Consider the following 19,955-nt stretch of genomic DNA (forward strand, 5'->3'; position numbering starts at 1 on the left):
CGTGTTTTCTTTCTTCCTGCTCCTTGCCACCCTCTTCACTCATTTCTGTAGCACATTATGACAATGTTGTAAACGTGATTGGTCCATTTCCGGATGTTCTGCTTTCTTCACATGGGTAAGTTCTACCTCAATGGCTTGCGTCAACTATGGGTAGTATTTCGTACATTTAACCTTTTCCGATATCTCTTCTCGTTCTCGCTATATTGCATAAAATCTCATTTTGACCCCATTTTTATGCCCCTATTTGACCCTTTCAATACGCTTGTTGGCCGATATAAAAAAAATACGTGTCGCTTCTTTTTTGATGATCTGTATGTCTGTGCAATCTTATCAAAATCGGCGTGTTACATCGAGGTACCCTGCCTTGTAAGTATTTTAATAATAAATTATGAAGAAATCTCAAGTAAAAGAATATTTTTAAAAATATTGAAAAAGATAGTCTTCCGAGGTGATTGGAACTCGGTTCTTCTTGTCTCCTTTATTCTATTTCTCACATTCGTTTAATGCCATCAAGAATAGCAACGAGATCTCTTTCAGCAGTAAAGACATCCTCTAAAATGGATTAGTGTTGCCGCGAAATTGAACATTTCTTTAACAAGTGTTACTGAAAGCTATGTTGCCAGGCTCATATTACTAGTGATTATGGGCATTTCTTAAGTTCTACCTGAGAGACTATCTAATCGAACGGGTTTATTGATTGTAATCCATAGGATTAGCATGGAGTTAGATGGAATTCGGAATGCTCCATTACAATAATATTCATTTTTAACTTGATCCTCACACTATTTCCTCCATATAAAGCTCATCATAAGAAAGAGTAATCAAACGATTGATGTAACTTTTTTTATTTTTAACGCATATTCTTCATTTTCTCGTTTTTTTTTCTGTTTCGTCCTTCCCTAATTTTTTCCATTTCTGATTTCGAAAGGGGAAGGGGGGTCCGGACCCACCTTTAGGCTACGTGCCTGTCTGTATTCATAGTTGTGTGAGAGCACTGAGATTTGTATCAGAAGAAACAAGTATTTAAATTTATAAGTTTGCTCTAGACTATCATGCAATAAGTTAATAAGAAAACAATGCGTTAATCATAAAGCAAACAACCCATCTTGGTCTAATTACTTGGCCACAGTAAATCGTAGTGTCAGTTCCTGAGCTCATGTTGCTGGATGAGATGCACTTTATGAAAATTGCTTAAAGGACATACAATTGTACGAGTCATACAAAACTCTTCCGTCATTAATAATCACAGCACACCATCCTCAGTATGCCTATTATTTATTATCAAACTGTTAATATCTGATTTGCTGAACGGAAATTAATAAAGATACTGAAGGAGCCTTTGAAACTATTTTCAATGAAGATTTTTAATTATTTTATGTTTAGATAATCCTATTTTTTTTAGTAATATATTTTTTCCACTTTAAGTTCTTCATAGCGCTATATACTCTATTTGGACATTTATACTAAATAAAATGATTACTCGTGGATTACATAATCTAATGGTAGAAATTTTACGTTTTAGTTTTATATCCTTTAGCAGATTTAAAGATGTAGCCTAAAGCAGAGGAATAAGTGTAACCTCTGGAAACTGAAGGACATGATTGGTCCACTTCCACTACATAAGTCACATAGTACGACTGCATGTGGATCAAGTGAGCATGCAGAGACGTTTTGCCACTTGATAAATTCCGGCCTCCGCTAAACATTATTTTTCAGCTACAATACATTTTACGAATAGCTCTACATTTACCAAAAGCCCTTGGCTCTGGAGCATAAAGTCATAAATTCATTCCTTGATAGCCCCATGTAGGTTTATTATTGAACCAAATTATTGTACATGATCATTATAGGATGATGCTTTGGTTATAATTATTTCATGAACTTTATAGCATTTTTGGGTAAAACGGAAGTAATTAAAACTTATTAAATAAATTGAATTTGGGTTAAGTTTTTGTCTAGTGTAATTAGTAAAACTAAAATTTTATTTGGACTAAAGAATTGACCTTTCAGTTAGATTACGTTGACTTCCGCGATTTCAACACACTCTTTTGGTAGCAGATGCGTATATACATGGAGAGAAGATTAAACGAAAGTTATAGTTTCCACGCAATCCATTCAGGCCCGTATCCAGAGGGTCTAGGGAGGACGGCTCCCTCGAACTTATACTGTCCCCCCTACATTTTGGGGCTGGGTACTGGCCTGAATCCATCTGATACAGAGAATGCTTATCCAGTGTATTTGGTCCAAATAGATCTCTAATTTTACTGGTAACACTTGAAAGACAAATCAAATCGGATTTATATGTAATATTCTGGGCTTTGTTACAAGTTCATCAGGCTAACCAGACTTAAATCAAGAGACAAGTACTCTACAGATGCCTTCTTCCGTTCAACGAAGCTGTCCTGTTACATAGTAAATTCATATAGATCCTGAAAAATATAATTTAAAGTTGAATTAATGCTACCAATACTATATAAAGATGAAGTTCAAAATATTCGCCCTACTTACAGGATCTAATGTGAATCCATTCACTCCTTGACCACTTGATAATACCATCATGGTAGCACTTCCATATAGTGCATATCCTGCAGCTACTATGTTTTTACCTGGCTGCAATGCATCTTCAGTGCTAGGTGCTCCATTACTACTCTTCCTTCAAGGTAAAAAGAAAAGTATATAATAATATTAATGACCTTTCCATTAGTTTTATGGCAGTGTAACAAACATGTAAAAAAAATTTTCGGATTTCGTATGATATCAGTGGCGGATCTAACGCGGGGCCGGGGGCCTAGGTCTCCCCAGTTTGAGACAAAATTATTTGAAAGCTATTATGTATATATTTTTGAAAGTTTATAGTAAACTCATGATATATCTATCATGGTCTGGGGTCTGGCTGCCTCCCTCCCCAGTTTTTACTTTCTAGATCCGCCTCTGGATAATATAAAAATTGTTTTTAAAAATACCAAATAGCTTTCACCTATTTATTATTAATACCTAATTTTCAATTCAAGAGATTTCTTTCAGTCGTGCCACGGTGCCAGGCACGATCTTTCCTTACCTCACATTAAAAGCGTTCCCTTTTACTACAGCAGTGTAAACCGCACTATTTCCGCCTTTGATCAGAGTTCTAAGGATCTTTGATGGAGAATGGCATTTTATTGTTGTCGCATTTCTCTTATTAAGTATCAAGCAAAGTTTATTTCAAGGTCTGCAGCCACTCGAATAACCCTTGTGGAGTATATGGCAGACGGAGATCTACAGTCTACGCAACTTACAGATGTGGAAAGATGATACCCCACTAATGTAGTCATGAACCATACAACAATCGCGTAGTGACACAAACTCGAATTTGGTCGCCATCAAAACGAACTTTTGGAAAAATAAGCCTCCCTAACAGCACAATTACATAGCAGGCATATGCCTATCCTGTTCCCTCAGGTACATGGGAATGTGTCCAGTATGTGCCTTATGTACCTCTGAGAGAGAAATCATATAGCTGGCAAGTGCTAGTCACAGTCAATGTCCGTCTCTAAGCACATGCTTGACATGTACCTGGGAAAAGTGCCTAGTATGTTCTAGGTATGTTCCCCATGCCGTAAGCGTCAATGAACCACAAAATTACTCCTCCAAAATATGTTAAATCGCCTATATGCGTAATGCGTTTACATTAAGGTGAGTCTAAACAACACATTGAACAAGTAAAAAAATGTACGCCAAGGTAGACGCGAACCATCAACCTATGGATTACTCGCCACGTGCTCTTCCGACTTGGCCACGGAGGTGATGAAGAGAATGTCGCTTGTAGAGGGATAATTCTTGAGGTCTTTTGAATTTTGTTAATCAGAGTGCTCCTTTAACTGCGTATATTCGACGATAACCGTTTGGGATCAGATAAAATTTGCTCGCCATGTAATTTTATAACAAAATGACGAGTGTTTATTTACTTTATTTCATGGTTCTTCCATATTCACTTTCAAATGATCGGCGACAGTTGCCATCTAATAAAGTTGATGCGTTTGTTGCTTCTAGTGCACAATCGCTTAGAAAAAGAAGCAAGAAATGCATAAAATGTGGGAGATGAATTTAGAACTCCTAAGTGGTGCATGCCTGGCACATCTTGTGCTGTTAGGGTATCTGAAACAGTATATACCTAAAGCACTTACCCAGAACATAACAGATATATGTCCCAAGTGACAATATAAAAACAAATGACTGTTAGAGTGCGAAACTGAGCCAGGTATATAAATGCTATATTTGTGGTACATAGTTGCAAATACCAATTAGGTGTAACAAGTACCTAAAACTGTAGGTAGCTGAAGTACATACTTAGCACATGAATATAATATGTGCCAAGTGTCGGGTACCTAAAAAGTAGCTGGGACACCAAAATGGCACATGCCTAGCACATCTTGTGCTGTTCGGGCTAACGCACCTGAAATTTTCACGTAATTCAAGTTCTCATTACTCACGAGTCAGATTCGAAATGACAAATAAAAAGTATACTGTATAGACTGATTAAATTAAATCTGAACCACTTCCGGCTTTGATAGTGTGTTCCAGTGGCGAAGGGTCGTAAGAGGCCCTGAGGCCCGGTCTACCCATTTACTTTCAGAATTTATAATTTATAATTAATTCATTTTCCTTGCACAGAATGTATGATAAGTTTTCTAAGTTGAAAAAATATTGTTTGATAAAGAGATCGTGGTTAGCACCACTGCTTGGAGGCTCACTGAGCAGTGTCTCAGGCGGCAGTGGAACTACCGCAAGCTACTCAGAAAATCCCGCCAGAGAACGTGTTGGTGTCTGTTCTGCGGAAGAGACCGGCCTCAGCGCTTATCAACTTGCATTCCTATATAAAGCGTTTCTCTCGAGACCTTCGATTTCGATTCAATATGTCAAACAAATAAAGAGCAAGAGAACGTAGGGCCCCATTCCGTACAAACTTTGCTTAATTTTGCGGACTCTAAAGCAACGCATATTTTAAGGGTGCTACACCTATTATCACAAACTAATGTCCCTTTATTTCGTTACGTTGGCGCAAACATCTACGAAATCAGACTAGTTGAGTTCATTAGAATTGAGTAGAGAGTGTGTGTTTTTGAGATATTGTGAGTGACAATTTTTTCTTACATTTGCAAAAGTGAATGAGAGAAAATGTCAGTAAGTGGAGAATATAAACATAATATAATTCCTATTGAAGAATCATCAATGTCAGTGGTCTTTTTCATAAAGAGCAGCGTATGAAAAAATATTTAAGTATGATTCTGCTTTTAAAGGGGAATTAAGTGACACACAAAATAACTTGATTGAATGCTTGTCATGTGTTTTCAACAATATAATTAAAGACTAAATTTTTCAAGCGGAGTTTTGTTTCAGTACAAGTAGACTAAACAACATATGTTTCTTGTAAAGCGCAGATAATGTGATAATCCATCTTCCCCACCCGATCACGCCCAATTAAAACAATTAAATTGCATTACGGTGAATTAAGATTAGCTATGAGTCACATACGTGAATTTCATTATGAAAATTGAGATCCAGACCGAATAAGTGTTGTCGATGGTATACAATTACATTAAATTCATGTGAATTTTCTTCTTGTGTTTCTGTAGTAAAATATTTGTCTAATCTGTTTCATTTATTATTATTATTATTATTATTATTAGTAGTAGTAGTAGTAGTAGTAGTAGTAGTAGTAGTAGTAGTAGTAGTAGTAGTAGTAGTAGTAGTAGTAGTAGTAGTAGTAGTAGTAGTAGTAGTAGTAGTAGTAGTAGTAGTAGTAGTAGTAGTAGTAGTAGTAGTAGTAGTAGTAGTAGTAGTAGTAGTAGTAGTAGTAGTAGTAGTAGTAGTAGTAGTAGTAGTAGTAGTAGTAGTAGTAGTAGTAGTAGTAGTAGTAGTAGTAGTAGTAGTAGTAGTAGTAGTAGTAGTAGTAGTAGTAGTAGTAGTAGTAGTAGTAGTAGTAGTAGTAGTAGTAGTAGTAGTAGTAGTAGTAGTAGTAGTAGTAGTAGTAGTAGTAGTAGTAGTAGTAGTAGTAGTAGTAGTAGTAGTAGTAGTAGTAGTAGTAGTAGTAGTAGTAGTAGTAGTAGTAGTATAAGAAAAAATTGTGCCTACCCTCCTGTTACCACTTTCATTCTGTGGCAATAAATGTTGAAACTGGAAATGACTAACCTGAACAACTTCCGGTTTAAATAGAGCGTTAATGGAAGAAATGGAAATTATTCTTGGGTCGCTAAACTGGTTGCAAAAAACCGAATCTCGCTACCGCTGACTGTTTTCGTTCCTTGGAAATCAGTATTGAAACCGCAAAAGGCTAATTTGAATCACTTTTGGCTTGAATAGAGGCTTAATGAAGATTGAACCTATTCTTAAGACAGTGAATCGCTTGCGAAAAACCGCATATCGATATCTCTTATTGTTCTTCCTCTGTGAAAATTAGTATTGAAACCGAAGTAAATTAAATTTGAATAACTTTCGGTTTTGGTAGGTGTTCAGGATACTCATTGTACGATGCCTTCAGATGTTGAATCGTTTGAAAAATAATACCACCCGCTGTTGTCTGTTACCGTTTTCGTTTTGTGGCGATAAAGATTAAAATCGGAAATGACTCATTTAAATCGATCCTGGTTTACATAGAGAGAACATATAGAGGGAAGATTGAAGTTATTCTTGGGACGCTGAATCGATTTGAAAACACCGCATCTCCATTTATCACTTACCGTTTTAAACGCTATGGAAATCAGCGCTTCATTGGAAGTGGAAATGGCTAATTTGTACCATTTCCAGTTTGGATAGAAGGTTGATCAAGAAGATGGAACCTGTTTTTAAAACAATGAATCGATTGCAGAAAGTTGCATCTTGATATCCTTTCTACCATTCTTCCTCTGTGGAAATTAGTATTGAAACTGGAAAAATTAAATTTGAACCACTTCCGGTTTTGGTAAAATGTTCGGAATAGTGATGGTATGTCGCCTTAAAACGCTGGATCATTTAAAGAAACTCTTCTCACTATCTATTACTGTTTTCTTTTATGCTGATAAACGCTGAAACCGGAGATGATTCATTTGAACCACTTTTCGTTCAAATACAAGGTCAACGGAGAAGTGGAACCTAGTCTTGGAACGCTGAATCGATTGCAAAAAGCCTCATGTCGATATCTCCTACCATTTTTGCTCTGATCGACGGACGGACAAAGCGGTTCTGTTAGACTTCCGTCACTTATGCAGTTCGAAAATTTAGAAATATATAAGGGAAGGGGTTCGGGTTCGAATCGTGATCAAAATACATTGTCTATCCGTTTCTATTTCACAGGCAGCGCTCTACAAACTTAGTGAAGCAAACTTTGCTAAGAGAGTTTACTTTCTATTGCGATACATTGAAATATTTTTGCCTAGTGCGTCGCTTCGAGTCTAGAAAAAAAGGTGTTTTCTTTGTTTTTCTATATGTATGTATAAATAAATATCGATTACGGAAGAGTAAATGTCTTGGACAAACAATATAGCCACTTTTTTCAAGAAATTCAACATTCTGATTCAATTTCATTTCCCATCCAAATTCTTTTACTGCATGTTAGTAACTGGAGATGACAGGAAACATTCCCTGCATGAAAATTTTCCCAATAAATATTACAAAATAATAAAAATGTAAGCAAGAAATAAAATTAAGCTCGACTGAGTGCATCCTGGGAATAATGTTTTCAAGGAATTTCTCAAGCAATGGCGGGAAGAAACTTAATCATTCAACTTCCCGAAGAAAAAATGTAATAAATGTAAAAAAAAAAAAAAAAAAAAATAGTGAACCAAAAGTACTTCCTTGATAGTAGTGTGAGAGATATTTAACAAAGCGTTATTATTTTAAGGATTTATTTATGTATTTCAAAATAAGCCTGCTGTTACAAGCAGTATGTGCGTCATTGTTAGGAATATATGATACATAATTTGCTTTAAATACAGTACAAAAATAAATAAATAATTGCATTCTCGTAATAGGTGACCTACTTGACATTTGCCTTTAATCTACAGTATTCTAGAGAATAAAAACTAAGAATAAAGTGCATTAAATTGGCAACGGATGGCGTACCTTTCAGCGTCATAGACACTTATTTTTCTCGAAAGCTACGCATGATAATTTGTTCTAAAGCATGCCATCGACTGGTATAGGTGTCAACTTTGGAGAGTATTATAGGTAAAAAAAAGAAGAAGAAAAGAAAATTTTAAGAGTTAATCATAATTTTGAGTTATATCTCATTAATCATCGTATGTGCTGTTGTTTCGTTACTGTCAAAAGAAAAAAAAAGTACATAATGACACATTTTGATGTCCGTTTCATCCTAATAGATATCACCAATTCCAGGTTTACAAGAAATTAGTTTTTGCCTATTTTTCAAAAGCTACACACAAGAGTTTTCACTCATCCATATAATTTTGTTGAACTCAATGAACTATATCAATTGTTGAAGTGTTTCATGCTTCAAACCTAAAATTAAAAAAAAAAAAAAAAAATCTAGTCCCAGAACCTGCCAAAAGGCAGAATACTTAATAGTACTATGATGTACTCACTTTAAGATGGCAAAAATAGATCCAATAGAAACAAGACAATCTATGTTAGAGGAGCCATCCAGTGGATCAAAACATACTATGTACTTTCCTTGTTTCTCTGTTTCCACCTGAAACACAAAGCAAGCTATTAGATCAATATTTTTTGTTCATCTAGGCAACCATAGGGGTCTATGGCAAATACAGATTCTGGAAGAGACAGGGTGGAGAGAGGGCAACTCTGAGAAATAATTCTGTGTTAAATGAACAAAGAAAAGCATAAACATGGGTTAAAGTGTAAAATAATAACCGTAAAAATGTTTTTTTAAAACAAAAATTCAGTAAAAATCAGAAAACAATGAAATGAAGTAAAAAGCCTGACTGGGTGTTAGCCAGGCCCGTGCTGGCCCACCGGGACGTGTCCCGGTGCGCCCTCTGAAACATCACAGTATAAATAAAGGTACAAGATTTAGTAATAAATTCTTACAGTTTTATTGGTTAAGAACCCGTGAAAGGTGCAGTGCGCCCTTTACATTAGGTGCCCTTGCGAGTCCACATCAAAGATGAACGAATTTATTTACTCTTCTGTATACTACAGTTCTGTACAATAAACACATACAGTTACTATTGGTAAAGAATCCGTGAAAGGTACAGTGCACGTTCTACATAAGGCGCCCTACGAAACATCACATTATAGATAAGTGATTTTAGTTATCCTGTGTGCCAGCTTTGTACAATAAATTCGAATAGTAATTGTTAATAAAGAAGCTGTGAAGAATACAATGCGCCCTTTACATGAGATGCCCTGTAAAATATCACATTTATATATATATATTCTTCTGTATTTCAGTTTTGTATTACAAATTCATACAGTTGCTATTGGCAGAGAATAGGTAAAGAGTATAATCACTTACAAAAATATTATAAAGTTATGTACCTATAAAACGAAACTATGTAGTTAATCAAGAACAGTTCGGATAGTCAAACGCACGATGCATTCATGAAATACTACACTGACACTAGTCTCTAATTTACGATTTTTATGGCATCGAAGCTTTCACAGTCTTAATATGCATCCATATATCTGAGCATACTGATTGTTCCTATGTGTTTTAAATTAGTGTTCGGATAATCAGTATCTATTGTAATTCTAAAATATAGCTATATTAATTTCCGTCAAATGTGATCTTCCTGTCACCACGGCACGGCGCGTCCTCAGGTTGTGGATCGAGGAGAAGGCCTCTGGGATATAGAGGTTAGCTGCGAATATACTGAATAAGCAGTCGCGAACAGACAAGGGGTGATCCTCCAGCTTGAGGATTTGGTGCGGGGCTAACAACTCATCTTGTAAACAAAAAACAAACAAAAAAAAAAGCTTGTTCAGATATATTCGCAGAATCCTAGGATCAGAACTGATAACTTGGCACGAACTCAGCAAAGTAAAATCGACATGAGAATTGGAATATGGAAGATAGGAAGTCTCTACAGAGCAGGCGCGTTACAATGTGTAACAAATGAGTTTAGAAAAGAAGATGGACCTAGCGGGATATCAGGAAGTTAGATTAAAAGGAAATGGAGGAGTTAAGTCGGGAAATTTTACGTTGTTTCACGGGGAACGAATTAAAAATTACCAACTAGAATCAGGGCTTTTCGTTCACAAACGAATACGTTATGTCAGCAATTACATGGGTTGAACTTGATAATGATAGATTTTCTTTTACTTCTCTTAAGGGTTGGTGGTGTAATATTATTGTTTTAAATGTACATACCCCAACAGAATATAAGGATGACAATAAACAAAGTTTTTACGAAAGACTAGAACGGGCATTTGATCATCTCCTGCAATATCATATGAAAATTCTGTTAGGCGGTTTCAATGCGAAGGTAGGACGAGAGGGTATTTTCAAACCGATTATAGGGAATAAATGTCTACATAAAGAAGGTTGTGACAACGGCGTTAGACTCGTGAACTTTGCAAATCCATAAACCTTATCGTGATTATTATAAAATTCCCACATCGCGACGTTCATAAATATACCTGGATCTTACCAGACGAAAAAAACACATAATCAAATCGATCACGTTTTAGTAGATAGAAGAAAACAGTCTAGCACAACTGATGTTCGGTCGTTCAGAGGAGTTGATTATGATAATAAGAGAGAGACTATCGTTGAATAAAAGAAATATTCAATATCTGAAAACGGAGCGTTTTAATTTATAGAAATTAGAGGAGAGTCAGGTGAGAGAGCGATACCAGATTGAAGTGTCGAATATATTCTCGGTTTTAGAAGGTTGGGAGTGCACTAGTGATCAGGATACTTGGTTGAAATTAGAGATAACATTAAGATTTCAGCAAAAGAAATATTGGGACACACAAAAATACGTAGAAACAAAGCATGGTTCAACCAGGAATGCACTAAAGTAGCAGAGAAGAGAAAACAGAATAAACAGCGTTGGCTACAAAATCCGAACGAAATAACTATATAAAATTTCACTGTCATCTGGCGGAAAACTTCCAAAACTTTTAGAACAAAGAAACGCGATTTTTGAAAGCTAAAATTAATTAACTTGAAGATAATAGTAAAAATAAAAACATTCGGGACATGTATAAATGCATTAACGGACTTAAGAAAGGCTATCAATTTCGTGCTTATATATTAAATAAAACTAAAGGAACAGTTCTCACTGATCAGGATAGCATTTTAAATAGATGGAAAGATTTCTTTGACGATTTGCTTAACACGCAGCCAAAAACTAATGTGCGTGGAGAAAGTGAAATGCATACAGCATAACCGTATATTCCAGAACTTAACCAGACAGAAATAGAAATCGCTATTAAAAAATTAAAGAAACACACATCTCCGGGTGTAGACGAAATTCTGGTTGACTTAATTTTAGCTTGAGAGGAAAAATTGTGAAACAAGATATACAAACTCATTCTCCTTATCTGGAACAAGGAGGAATTACCACAAGAGTGAAAAGAATCAATCATTGTTCCAGTTCAGAAGAAAAGCAACAAAACTGATTTAATAATTATTGAGACATTTCTCTTCTGTCAACATCTAATAAATTCTCTTAAACATTCTATTAGCAAGAGTGACCTCATACACAGATAAAATTATTTGAGATTATCAGAGCGGATGTAGGTAAAATCGATCAACTATCGACTAGATATTTACAATTCAACTAATACTTGAAACAGAAATGGGAATACAACAGTAGCGTAAGCAGGAATTTATTTCGGGACGGGTCCAAACTCAATATGAGGGTACTTTATACTAAAATTTCTAAAATTGCCCCTAACATTAGGCTAAATTTACACAAAGTAGAAATTTCGGGGAGGGTTCGGACCCCCAGGACCCACCCCCTGCGTACGTACCTGGAATACAATATTCTGGCACATCCATTATTGATTTTAGACTAGGTTAGGGGGAAAACAGTGTACAAAATGCTTACAGAATTTGCAATACCGAAAAAGGTAGATTAATTAAGGTATGTTTAAATGAATCCCAAAGTAAGGTTCGAGTAGAGAAATTCTTGTTCACGAGTATTCACGTTGAGAATGGTCTGAAACAAGGAGATTCGTTGTCACCATTATTATCTAACTTTGTTCTGGAGAACACTATAAGGAAAATCAAAGACAGGAATCAGGTTCTAGAGCTGAATTGTATTTACCAGATTATGTCGTATGCTTATGATGTAAATTTAATAGGGGATGATAGAACAATAGAAAGGAATGCAGAAATCTTACTTAACGCTTGCAGAGTTATGGGCTTAAAAGTAAATGCAGAGAAAACTAATTAAATGGAAGTTTGTCGGGATTATAATACTGCATTTTATGGATGCGTTAAATACCAAATAATATTTTCTTTCAACAAAGTGGATACTTTCAAATATCTAGAATTATTATTAACAGACCAAAACCATAATTACTAAAAAAAATTGATGTCAATTGAAAGCAGGTATTTCGTGTTATTATTCAGTTAAAAATCTTTTGTTGTCGCGAATTCTGTTGAGGAATTTGTAGCTTAAAATATAAAACGATAATCATGCCTGTTGTGCTGTATGGTTGCGAAACATGGTCACTGACTCTGAGGGAAAATTCCAGACTAAAAGTATTTGAAAACAAGATTCTTAAACCAATATTCGCACTCCAAGAGGAACGGGAATGGGGAATGGCGGAAAGTTCATAACGAGGAACTGCAAAATTTTATACCGTTTACAAAAATATTGTTAGGGTCATCAAGTCTAGGAGCCTCAAATGGGCAGGTTATGTAGCCAGAATGGAAGAAATTTGAAACGCTTTCAAAGTTCTAACTGGAAATCCAAATAGGAAAACGAAAATTAGTAAGACCGAGGCGCAGATGGGTGGAAAATATTAAAATAGTTCTAGCAGAGATTGAAATATAAAGTAGAAACTGGGTGCAGTAGGCTAAGGACAGAAATCAATGGAGAGCTTTTGTAAACGCACCACTGAACCTCCTGTGTCCATAGGCCATAGAGCTATATTAAGTTGTTGATACATTTAGCTTCTTTTTATGTGACAGAAATATTAAGTTTTTCTCTAGTAAAGAGGATTTCGATTCAAGGTTTCCACAAATTAGCTATTTCCTACTTTCTTTCAAAGTATATATATTTATATTTCCGTTTGTATCAGCGCCCTTTTAGTAGACTTGTCCACCGCCCTCATTAGTATCCCTTCACGGCCCTGCTGTTAGCCCACATCAGAAAGAGCGCCCACCACAGAAAGATGATATAATAATCTTTTTACTTCATTTATTATTTTCTGCTTTGTACTGCATTTTATAAATGCAGTTTTAAAGTTTACGATTATTATTTTTTTGCTTGCTTTTGTTTTTATTCAATAAATTGTAATCAGTTCTTTACTCTTAACTTCCTTTAACATAAAAACAACAAACATATCTTTTTAGTTTAGTCCTACAATTATTCATCTAGGCAGATATTTTATGATAATGATATTAAATGAAATAGTGGAGTAAATGAAGTGGAAGGAAACGAGAGAACTCCGAGAAAATATACAGTGTTTGCCCACCACAAAGCCCACTTGGCGTGAGAGCTGGGATCGAACTAGGTATCTCACACGGGCCAGAGCAAGTGCTCTATCACTACATCACCGCAGCACATGATTTCAGTGTGTGAGCTTACTGGTTACATTTTCTAAGGACATTTAAGACGACACAACAAAAGAATATAAAAATGTGAATGCCCAACGTTATGGATTTAGTCAACACAACACCTAGTTATCTGCAACCAACAACACTTTTGTGATATTTGGGTTGTATAACCAGCAGGAGCTCAATAACAATTTTATAATAAAACGATAAGTTACATCGAAGATCACGTGCAAATATTTATCATCACCATGTTTAGGTATCAGTATAAAATTTCAGAAGTCTAGTAAGTATGGAAGTGCGCGAAAGTTAAGTTGTAAGATTTGAAAGAACAAATAAATAGAAAGGAAACCTAATAAAATCATTGTAAAAATCAGTTTTCGAACTGTAAGCTACAAATCCATGTGATTTAAATTCAAGCGTAAGAAATTATAGAGAAAATTGTCCAAGTTCTATTTAAACAAGTATGATAGCATGAATAAATACAAGCTTGGAAACATAATTAATAAAATCGCACCTCAATAACAGTCTCATTTTCCTCGCTCACTAGAAGACAGGTTGTAAATGACGATCGCAGCATATTGATGAACAGGTCATTTGATAACACATCCAATTTCTTAACATCCTCTCCTTGAACGTTTGTTGAACCAGCCAAGCCGTATCTGTAAGATATAAATATTAACTAACTTTAATTTGCTTTTCACTCTAAATAAAAACATACGTAAATATATAACTAAAGATTCAGTTTTATTTTTTAACGCAACCACATGAAAAAAATTGATTAGTTAAATAATTACAGGGTCTTATGAATTTAACACTAGAATGGCGGGGATTCTAATATATCTAGAACCCCAAGAGTGGTCAATTTGACTTCCCAATCATTATCCAACCTTCTCTGAGCTTAATAGTTGACACAGCATACATTACAGATGCACTCTCGTCTTATGAGTGGCGCACAAACTCCATTCTATTAGAAGGAAATAACAAATTTAAATGCATCTTCCAAAGACCTTGCTTCCATTGGTCTACAGTTCATTCTTAGTGTACTTTTGACAAACTTAATATATATTTTTCTTATTTGTATGTTAGTTTTTGTTTCTTGACGACTACACGTCTTCCTAGACCAGAGGTTCCCAACCAAGATATCACAGCTTCATAGAGCGTTTTGCGAAATTTTTAGAATTTCGAAATCATGAATCATTTTATACTTTGAATGCTGGCCTCTGGGCCTTTGCAAGAATGCTAGCAGTTTCTCATATATTTTAAAATATCAAATTTACAAATGTAGTTTTTTTTTTTTTAATTATCGTACTCCGCTGAAAAATTTGAATCTTCTTATTTATACTGACATGATATTGTACATTACAATAATATGTAGGGCAACTAACTTTGTGCTTTATACAGCTGTATATTATGCTTTATTTTTTCTTACATTATCCTTTTTCCTAAATTATCCCTTAATATGCTGTTCCTTGAATTATACTTCATTTTTATCCATTTCTATTATATATGTTTTATTTTACTCGTTTTTATTGCACAAGTATTAAAAATGTATATGAAACTTCATTCAATACAACATACTACCTCATTTTGTGCAGTTTTCCTTAAGCGATGTTTCAAAGAAGAAACATGTAGCTGCACAGTAGACTTCTGTCCAGTGGCGACCGGTGGATTGTGGTTTCGGGTGTTGCAGTACGAACGATCGGAGACAGAAGATATAAAGTGGACTCATTGACTAATCAGCATAACTTTAGATGAAAATGCTAGGTGACATGTTAAATTAAATAAAAATCTGTTTTTAAAAAATAAAAAATGCAGAACATTTAATCCGATTGATCACCTTGTTTAATTAGTAAGTTCATTCTTCTCTCTTTGATTGGAACAGATCTACCTAATACATGCTGGTTGAACCCTAATATTCTTATTGTCAGGTCTTTTTCCGATGGAAAGCATAACCAATCGTGATAACCTTTCTTGGGACATTCAATTTCTTGAAAGTGACAATTCTTTTTGGTGTGAAAAAAAATTCTTCTTTTACTGACCCCATAGGTACAGTTCATATTAATTTCAGAAGCTTTGTAGATTCACTAAATATTTTTTCTAGATTATTGTGAACAATTCATTCTAGCAAACTCAGTCTCTGGCAGTGATCCGAATTCCTCTTCAGTGTAGACTGAAGGGAGTTCGTAGCAGAGATTAATGTTATAAAAAATGTACATTGAACACGTTTTATTCACAATTTATCTAAGAAAATTTAAAATAAATTGTGGAAATGTATCTAGTGCATACAACATTACTGCCATAGGATGTCCTGCAAATTTAAGCCTTTTTTTAACACTCCTGAATTGCACTTTGCTTTTTTTGTCTAAGCCTTAATTGTAAGTTTTTCCTCAGTTGAAACCTGGGCAATTTTTATTTTTGTAAGTTATTTACAGAAGTCATGGTATGCAATTCATTCAGAATTTGTAGGTTATTTACAGAAGTAAAGCATACACAATAAAATTAAATCTAATAACCAAAACAGCTGATACAAAAGAGACACTGGTATATGAATTGCGAATGTCACATATTCATACATAAGGCTGTCAACTGGCCGGCTTTTCATTGGCCTGGCCGGAAAAATTGCTATTATTTTGATTAAAGCCGGTGACGGGTACAAACTTTTCACCAGCCCCTTTATAATTGTTTTTTTTTTAAATTTGTATCTAGTTCGAAGTACAGATATTGAAAAGTAGCTGTCATTCTGTAAACTAAAAACTGTTAACTTTCACCATCTATCAACGATTAATATATTTTGTTCATCTGTTTAGAAAATTTTAGAGAGATGACAGGGGCTGTATCAGGGGAAATTTGAAATTTGCTTTCAAGGAATTTTATACATTTATTAAGAGTGGAAAAGGACTTCTTAAAGCAATTTCCTCTGGTTGAAGTAGAGACTATATGTTTAAAGAGTGAATTTCATTTTCCAAATCCAAAATTGTCAATTAAAGATTATTATACTTTTGTTCATCTGTTTCGATAATTTTAAAGAAATGGTAGTTACTGGTAAATACAATAAATTGATCAATGCCGATTGATCATTTTCAGTTTCTCATTTATAGCACAATATATCTATTAAGCTTATTAGTGAATGTTCTAAGGACATACAGAATATATGTGTTAATGCACTTTTGTTCACGATAGTACATTTCCTTTCCATTGATAGGTCCGAACAGGATTACTTCACGCTGAGACCTATATCAGAGAATTTTGAGGAAGTGCCGTTTTTTTTTTATTTTACAGAGTTGGCAACTCTATTCATACATCAACACACACACACACACATACATGTGCGTAAAAGAAAAAAAAACTACATTCCAAATCATCCGTCTTGGTTGTTACGCAATGCCCGATGAACACAATATACTTCCACATGAGGGGAAACAATGTTTAACAATGTCATACGTTCTGGAAAGCAACCTTAAACCCGTCAGATATAGGAACAACATGTTAGCTGGAAGGGGTCTAAAGTATTTGAGGAAGGTCCAATACGTCTACGTAATAACGTACCTGTCTTATGCTGTACCCGAAAAGATAAGTAATTCTTAATTACTGTTACCTATATTTTTAGAAAAAATGATAGAACAATTATTTCTATAAGAAAAAAAGAGTACATGATGAGGCGTAAAATAAAATATTTAGCTCACATCAATCATTTCTCTGTTAAACAAGTATAGTTTGTTAAGAAAGTCTACATATGCTAGTCGAGTTTCGAAATTTTGCGGAGATCCGGACCCGGTGGACCCCCCTCGTGGCTACGCCTCTGAGTATTGCTAACTAGTCCCAAATTCAATGTGGCGTTCCCCACCATACAGTTTTATCAAGAGTATAAAATATACTTATTTTATAAAAGAAATATGTATATACTAAAATACTATTCACAGAGGGGGGGTTCATATTGACTTATTAATATTTGGTTCACAAATTACTGTAGAAGAAACCTTCCTTATCTATATAAGCTAAGAATTAACTTCTAAATGCGGATCTACTTTCATTTGATTTCTGCTCTACTACATATTTCCTTTCTTATTTTGTAATTCTGCTATCACTTTTTTTAATTGTCATTATATTGATTTGCTTCAGAATAAGTACCGTAATTTAAAAATATGAATTCATAAAAACAAATTCCATTTGTTAATTGCTAGTGAAATAAAACTCAGAAATCTTATTTAGCGCGAGAAACCTTCTCATTCACTGGAAACCGTGCTGTGTTGCAGAAGCACTGCAACGACCAGACCCTTTAACTTCTGAGATAGGGGAAAGGAGACTTAACATTTGCTCCAATTCCCGCGCTGAAGAAATCTGGTCGTTGTGTGTTCGCTGCAACACAATATAAATTAGAGACTGTGTGACGGATTATTTTTCGCCTTTTAAAACGGATTAACGAAACGGACAGTTACAGAAGTTAAAAAAAATGTTATTTAAAGTATATATGGGAGTATTAGAAAGTATTTTTTGTTCTTTACTACTATTGCTGCTAATATATTTTTTAAAATACTTTGGTCGTTGCGCAACGCTGCAACACTAACATTAGCCGCCAGTGCTTCTGTCAAAGTACAAAATAAATTACCGCCTTCTACTTTGAAATGGTCAGTTGGGAATTCTCTTACTCTCTGAGATTCCATATACTCTTGATTTTGGCATCTTGGAATAAGCATTACAAGTCTTGTCTGCTTTTTAACACAAAGTAAGGAAACAAAACATCTTTCTCAGCGGAAGGTGCGGAGAGAGGAGGAATTGGAATTTTCAATTGTTACGCGTAAAGGCAATTGGCATTTGATTTCCGTTGTTTGCGGCATTGATAACAGCCTTTGTTGATCTTTCTTTTTTCTTTGTCACAATATATATTAACATATTTTCCTTTATTGTACACATACACAGGGTTCTGGAATAAAAAGCATTAAGCATTATGCTTTAATGCTTTATTTTTGTTTTAAGTAAAGCAAGCTTTGGTAAATGAACTTCGGGGCTACCTTTCGCGAGGTAAAGAGTGCACATTTAAAGTGTCAATATTACAAAGTGCAATAACCAGAAAACCCGTCTTAAAGTTTCTGACTCTCCGCATATATGATAGAACACGTTAAGTTATCAAGTGGCAGAGTGAGGAGTAGGTTACACGCAAAAGGTCACGCTCGAGTCATTTTTCTTGTAACCAATAAGGTAGTCATTTGTAACTACAAGTAAAATATTAATTCACCATATTTTTAATGCATACAACAATAAAAATGTTCAAATCATTTGTATCCGTAAATATATTGACAGTGACGTATTTAGAAGGGTGGCTATCGGGCTTAATCCCCCGAAATAAATTTCGTATATGCACAATTTCATTAAAATTTGTCTGCATCCAAAAGGAAAAAGGTAAGTGCTTATTCACATGTTGTGCATGGCCCCTCCCCGAAACAAAATCCTAAATACGCCATTGTATATTGATTGTTCTTGATGCTTCGTATCCATATCTGTGGACATTGCGAATTACAAGGAATATGAAGGGGAAATCCCCTTTGGTAATACCAGATATATGCTACAAAAAGAGGCATCATTTGAGACTTCGCTTGACGGGGGCAAGAGAACCACCGACATAAGACCCATGTTTATAGGCACATTTTTACTTATTTGGATGTCCTCAATCACCTTGTCACTTTTGGCTATGCATTTATGTTACACCCTGTATATACAATATATATATATATATAATTTGTATATTCCAAATATATCTTTGTAGAAGAACGTAAGATCACAGCCATCAAAAGAAATTATACACAAAGTGTGGGAGATGTAAAACGGCATAAAAGATACCTCAAATTGGAATAGTTGCTTGTGGGCAACGTATCATTTCATTTATTGTAAACAATAAGATGATTTTCACTCTAAATTTTGGATTTTGAACCTAAAATATGCAAATCACCCAAATTTGCATTTTTAACACAACTCGTTCACGTTTTGCCAATTAAAAGGATAATATACGCGCCGTATTTGATTAAAATAAAGGAGTTCTGTATTTTGTTTTTTTAAAAATCTGTAATGTTGATAATTTAGTGAATACAATGATATAATGCCCTGCGAGTCCTCAATCACATATTCCTGTGTTTTGTAGATCAATCTGACTATAAACAAGCTAATGTTTTGAGCGAACAGAAAAGACTGTTTATTTAGAAGAACCAGACTAAGTAACGCTTTAGGTGAATAGTTAGCGTTGTGATTTGCCAATTTCCTGGCCCGGGTTCGATTCCCGCCCACTCTCTTTACACTT

At 34.8% G+C, this 19,955-nt stretch overlaps 1 protein-coding gene across 1 annotated transcript in view; it reads right to left on the reverse strand.

The window, feature by feature from the left end:
* fbp (fructose-1,6-bisphosphatase) overlaps positions 1-19,955 on the reverse strand; it is a 66,061-nt gene that overhangs the window by 29,581 nt on the left and 16,525 nt on the right. The window contains exons 2-4 of the mRNA XM_081734094.1: positions 14,181-14,325; positions 8,556-8,662; positions 2,509-2,653 (exon numbers count right to left, since the gene is read on the reverse strand). Of these exons, the coding sequence (XP_081590220.1) occupies positions 2,509-2,653; positions 8,556-8,662; positions 14,181-14,325 (397 nt within the window). The remainder of the gene's footprint in view (positions 1-2,508; positions 2,654-8,555; positions 8,663-14,180; positions 14,326-19,955) is intronic.

This window comes from Thermobia domestica, chromosome 12 (genome assembly GCF_964235325.1).
Source record: "Thermobia domestica chromosome 12, izTheDome1.hap1.1, whole genome shotgun sequence".
NCBI classification, from domain to species: Eukaryota; Metazoa; Arthropoda; class Insecta; order Zygentoma; family Lepismatidae; genus Thermobia; species Thermobia domestica.